At 52.9% G+C, this 5,288-nt stretch overlaps 1 protein-coding gene across 1 annotated transcript in view; it reads left to right on the top strand.

Moving 5' to 3' along the window:
- The first annotated feature begins 1,359 nt into the window (after window positions 1–1,359).
- The window catches only part of Tbx21 (T-box transcription factor 21), a 17,604-nt gene continuing 13,675 nt past the window's right edge, over window positions 1,360–5,288 (top strand). The window contains exon 1 of the mRNA XM_021177762.1: window positions 1,360–2,041. Coding sequence (XP_021033421.1) covers window positions 1,554–2,041 — 488 coding nt within the window. The 5' untranslated portion in view covers window positions 1,360–1,553. The remainder of the gene's footprint in view (window positions 2,042–5,288) is intronic.

Here is a 5,288-nt window from a genome sequence, read left to right as displayed (position 1 = left end):
CTCACTTTGTAGACCAGGCTGGCCTCGAACTCAGAAATCCGCCTGCCTCTGCCTCCCAAGTGCTGGGATTAAAGGCGTGCGCCACCACGCCCGGCAACAAGTAACTCTTAAACGATGCTTTGCTTCTTATTTACTTACTTTTGAGATAGGATCCCCTGTCACCCAGGCTGGCCCAAATTGTAGCTGAAGATGACCTTAAACTTCTGATCCTCTACCAACCCTCTCAAGTGCTGGAGTGACAGCCATGTGCCACCATGCCCCATCTATACAAAGCTCCGGGGATGGAACCAGAAGCGCGGGCATATGCTAAGCAGGCACTCCATCAGCTGAACTACATCCCAGACCCCGGGGATGCTTTTTATTTCAAAAGAAAACTCCCAATGGATTCATTTTCAGTTAGGAGGTGAGATTCTTCTCAAAATGCAGGACTTACCGTAGTTATTGGAATAGAACAGCGGAGGAAGGACTGTCTGTCTCCATCAGAGCAGGTGCTGGGCTCCCTGTCAGCCAGCTTGGACTACATACCTTTGTCTTTTCTATAATAGAATGGAAACAGAGGCACACAGACACCGGTTGGTATAAGGTACACAGCCCCCACCCCCAATACGAATATTTATTTCCCCAGCCTACCCCATCAGGCCCGAGGGACTTTCAGGCAAAGGAAGTGACTTACCCAGGTCCTACACACACACCCGAGTCACAGTCAGAGTCAGCCCTGGGACTCTGAACACTGACAGCCAAGCACTACTTCCCGTGTCTTTCGCTAGCTGCTATGCCACCGACACGTGAACGAGCTTTTGTGGGAGCATTTCAGCCAGCCCAGCCTAAGGTGGGCTGCTTTGGGTGCAATCTTCTTGGGAGACAGCTTCCAAGTTTCCTCCTGGGTCAAGCATCATCCTCGGGCCTGGGGGGTGGGGTGGGAGGCTAGTGATGGGGGGGGGGGGGGGCGGACAAGAGACAGCGAGCAAACACTTTGTGTAAAGTCACAAAGCCTGGGCATACAGGAGGCAGCAACGAAAATCTGTTGACTATGGATAGTCTAAGCAGCTCTGAGCCTGCCAGAGGCGTGAGAATGCTCAGATGGTCCCATCTGGGGAAAGGGCCTTTGCTGTGTCTTCCAGGACCGGCGGAATTTCCTGGGGGAGAGAAACCTGCTCGAGTTTCAGGTGGCAGGTTGACTCTTTCCCAGATTGGGGCGACAAGAGACTTACACTTGGGAGTGGGGGTCGGGGCTTCAGTCCTCACCAAAAGCGAATTCGCGCTGTATTAGCCACGAGGGGGCGGGGCGGGGCGGGGCCAAGGTGGCGGGGTGAGGGGACCCAAGGAGCTTCATAAAGCCACAGCAAAGGCCGCCGCGCCGCTAGTGACAGCGCCGGCTGCAGAGAAAGCCCAGGAGCAGCTGCGCGCCTATCCAACGCGCGCTCAGGAGCCAAGCGTCCCAACTCAGGCTCCAGTGAAGTTTCATTGGTTTTCGGACCCCGCCCCCGTCGCCCCAGCCCCAAAGACCCTCGGGTCTCTTCGACGGCTGCGGGAAGGCGCCCAGCCCGCCTCGGATGGGCATCGTGGAGCCGGGCTGCGGAGACATGCTGACCGGCACCGAGCCGATGCCGAGTGACGAGGGCCGGGGGCCCGGAGCGGACCAACAGCATCGTTTCTTCTATCCCGAGCCGGGCGCACAGGACCTGACCGATCGCCGCGCAGGTAGCAGCCTGGGGACGCCCTACTCTGGGGGCGCCCTGGTGCCTGCCGCGCCGAGTCGCTTCCTCGGATCCTTCGGCTACCCGCCCCGGGCTCAGGTGGCTGGCTTCCCCGGGACTGGCGAGTCCTTCCCGCCGCCCGCGGGTGCGGAGGGCTACCCGCCCGTGGATGGCTACCCTGCCCCTGACCCGCGCGCGGGACTCTACCCAGGGCCGCGCGAGGACTACGCATTGCCCGCGGGGTTGGAGGTGTCGGGGAAGCTGAGAGTCGCACTCAGCAACCACCTGTTGTGGTCCAAGTTCAACCAGCACCAGACAGAGATGATCATCACTAAGCAAGGACGGTGAGTGAGGTGCGCGCCGAGCGCAGCGAGCTCGCAGGGCGGAGCCGGCGGGAGTCTGGCCTCGGTGGCCCGCCGGAACAACGACTTTCCTCTTTTTTTTTTTTTTTTTTTTAAATCAAAATTTGAAGCTGCAGGTTGCTGAGTCTTTGTGTTCGTAGTCTGAGCTTCAGTTTTAGGAGACAGGGGGAGCAGGGTTGCGGGGAGGGCACCGCAAGCTCAGGAGAGCCGCGGATGCTGAGGGTATCAGAGGGCTCAAAAAGGACAGAGATGATGCTGTGGGCGCAATTAGAAGTTACTTTGGTGCAGAGGAAAGGATGACTCTCCTTCATCGAGAGTTGGCCGATGGGGGGTGGGGGGGATTGGAGTGGGGGGTGATTTGCTCCTTGCCTCAGTCTGGGATCTCAGTGGGCAGCGAGGAGTGTGTGTATGTATGGGAAATTAAAGTGTTGGGGGCAGAATATTTTTGAGATCTCAGTGTGCCTGTTCCTTTGCTACTGCTGTGCTTAGGGTAGCTTTGGTGTACGGGGGAGGGGGGAGCAGACTGGGATTTGGTGACATGGAGAAGCGGTCGCCAAGTTTCTTTTCCGGTCTTACTTTGAGATCATATGTCTAGAGAGGGAGGGAGAGAGAGAGAGAGAGAGAGAGAGAGAGAGAGAGAGAGAGAGAGAGAGGAGTGTGTGTGTGTGTGTGTGTGTGTGTGTGTGTGTGTGTGTGTGTGTTGAAGCAGCAAAACTTATAAAGGCGCACAAATAAATGCCCAGGGCCTGAACGTGCCAAGTTCAAGACCAGTTGCAGCTGGTGTCCAATCTTGCACTGTGCCCTTTGAGGCTAGTCCCTAAAAATATGTCCACTTCCTCACCCAGCTATTCACCAGTCCAGCCTGGGGGAAGATGGAGGGGGTCCCCTAAGCCTGTTGCATTAGTGGTATGGTTTGTGGCTCAGCCTGCTGCTTCCGGATCGAGTCTCTTTGCTGAAGAAAGAGAAACTTGCCTTTTGTGAGGGGTCATTTAGTATGTCACACCCCAAGTGGACCCTCTCATGTCTTATGGGAAGAGGCAGCTACCTTTCCCAGTGAGGACCAGCCAGAACTTTGCCATTAGTGAGTTAGGATGTGCAGTATTAGGATGGAGACTCAAAATGTAATTGAGAGATTGCAAGGGTGGGGTTTCTGGGAGGGGGACAGAAACCCTTGCTGGATCCCAGGAAGCACTGCTAGAGTATATTCCCTTCGGATGACATGAGGAGAGGGCAGATAGCTGCTAACTACAGCTGGTTTCAGGCTGCTGAGTTCTTCCTCACGGGGATGAACTGAGAATAAACCATTTGATTGGTTTTTGGCTCATCCTTCATCCCCAAAGACTTCTTTCCTCTGCTCCCCCAATCCTTCTCCGAGTGTCTCTGGCACTGGCCAGGTTTCTGGTCCTAGAGTATGTCTGAACTGGAAGGATCCAGAAGTTCTTATCTCTCACTGCATAGAGAAACAGACCTAGAGACAGCAGGGAACTCTTCGGAGGTTCCCCAGCTGGGACCAGGCCTCAGATAGCACCTGTCTGCTCCTTTTTTCTCCAGTCTCCTCAGCCACCTACACTGTCTGAAAGCCCTGCGTGGTACACCCGAGTGCTTTCGCTTCCATTATTTCTCGGTGAGCCAGGCAGGGCTGGCCCGTTTCATACCCATGAATACTGAGTTGCTGGGATAACCAGTGGCTTACCCTAGTCCCACAGTAGACTAGGTGGGGCCTCTAACCATGGGACTTTCTAGGATGTCAGCAACAGGAGGCCCTCTCATCCTGGGGCCTGGCCAGTCCTCTTAATGCCTTGTCAGGCCTCAGCTCCTCCAGTCAGAGAGAGCATCAGCCACAACCTCAGTGATGGCTGAGCTGGGCTGGGGCCTGTCTGTCTGTGGGCTGGGTTGCTAGGGGAGGCATTTGGAGGGACACACTCTATATCACTGGGGCCTGTCTGTCTGTGGGCTGGGTTGCTAGGGGAGGCATTTGGAGGGACACACTCTATATCACTGGGGCCTGTCTGTCTGTGGGTTGGGTTGCTAGGGGAGGCATTTGGAGGAACACACTCTATATCATTGGCCTGGCTCTATGGACTCCTCTCCTGTGCTCCTATAGGATATTTTTCCCTTGACCACTTTTGCTCTCTCCTGTTTGGATCGGTGCTCTTATTATTTTAAGTGCTGTAATTGGAACCTGGGGCCTAGTGTATACTAGTCATGTTTTTTTTTTTGTTTGTTTGTTTGTTTGTTTTAAAGCCAGCTGTGGTAGCGCATCCCTTAAGTAATGCACACGCATAATTGGAAACTAGCCAGTGCTACATAGTAACTTTCCCCTTCCTCTTTCTTTCTCTTTGCGATGTAGCAAAGGCCTCCTTTGAACTCCAGCTCTTCCTACCTCTGCCTCCCCAGTGCTGCGATTACCAGGATGTGCCACCACGCATGTTTGACACTCTGTCTCAAAGAACCAAAACTAGTTTGCTTTTCTTTTCAATGCTAAGAATTGAACCCAGGGCCTTGTGTGTGCTCTGCACACACAGTCACACTGCTACTGAGGTACATCTTTAACTTCTTATTATGACAAATCACACTGTATAAAAATAAAAGGCCAGGCGTGGTGGCACATTCAATCCCAGCACTGAAGAGGCAGAGGCAGGCAGAACTCTGTGAGTTCGAGGCCAGCTTAGTCTACAAAGTGAGTTCCAGGACAGCCAGGGCTACACAGAGAAACTCTGTCTTGAAAACATCAAACAAACACATAAGACCAAAAACCCAAAAAACAAAAATAAACATAAAAGTAGAAAATATATCATCAGGCTTGGCTTTAAAACTATTCAGTATTGGTCTGGTCTTTTTTGTTGTGAGTTATTTTGCTTGTTTGGTTTTTGTTTTCTTTTTGACTCGGGGTCTCACTCTACAGGCTCAGCCGGCCTGGAACTCACTATAGAGACGGGGCTGACCTTGAGCTTATAGAGCTTCCTCTGTTCTTGCGTCCTGAGTGCTGCCATTAAAGGCATTTGCCACCTTGTGGGTATTTTGAGATAGGATCTTGCCTTGCAATCAAGATTGGTCAGCAATTGTTGATCTTTCTGCTTTGAATCTTTATGTTTCTCTGGAAATGAATTTCGGTTGAGACAAGATCTTTTTTTTTTTTTTTTTTTTTTTTTTTTTTTTCAGACAGGGTTTCTCTGTATAGCCCTGGCTGTCCTGGAACTCACTTTGTAGACCAGGACAGCCAGGGCTA

Source organism: Mus caroli, chromosome 11, assembly GCF_900094665.2.
Source record: "Mus caroli chromosome 11, CAROLI_EIJ_v1.1, whole genome shotgun sequence".
NCBI lineage: Eukaryota > Metazoa > Chordata > Mammalia > Rodentia > Muridae > Mus > Mus caroli.
Note: the sequence above shows the minus strand (reverse complement) of the source record. Positions and strands in the feature narration are given on the sequence as shown.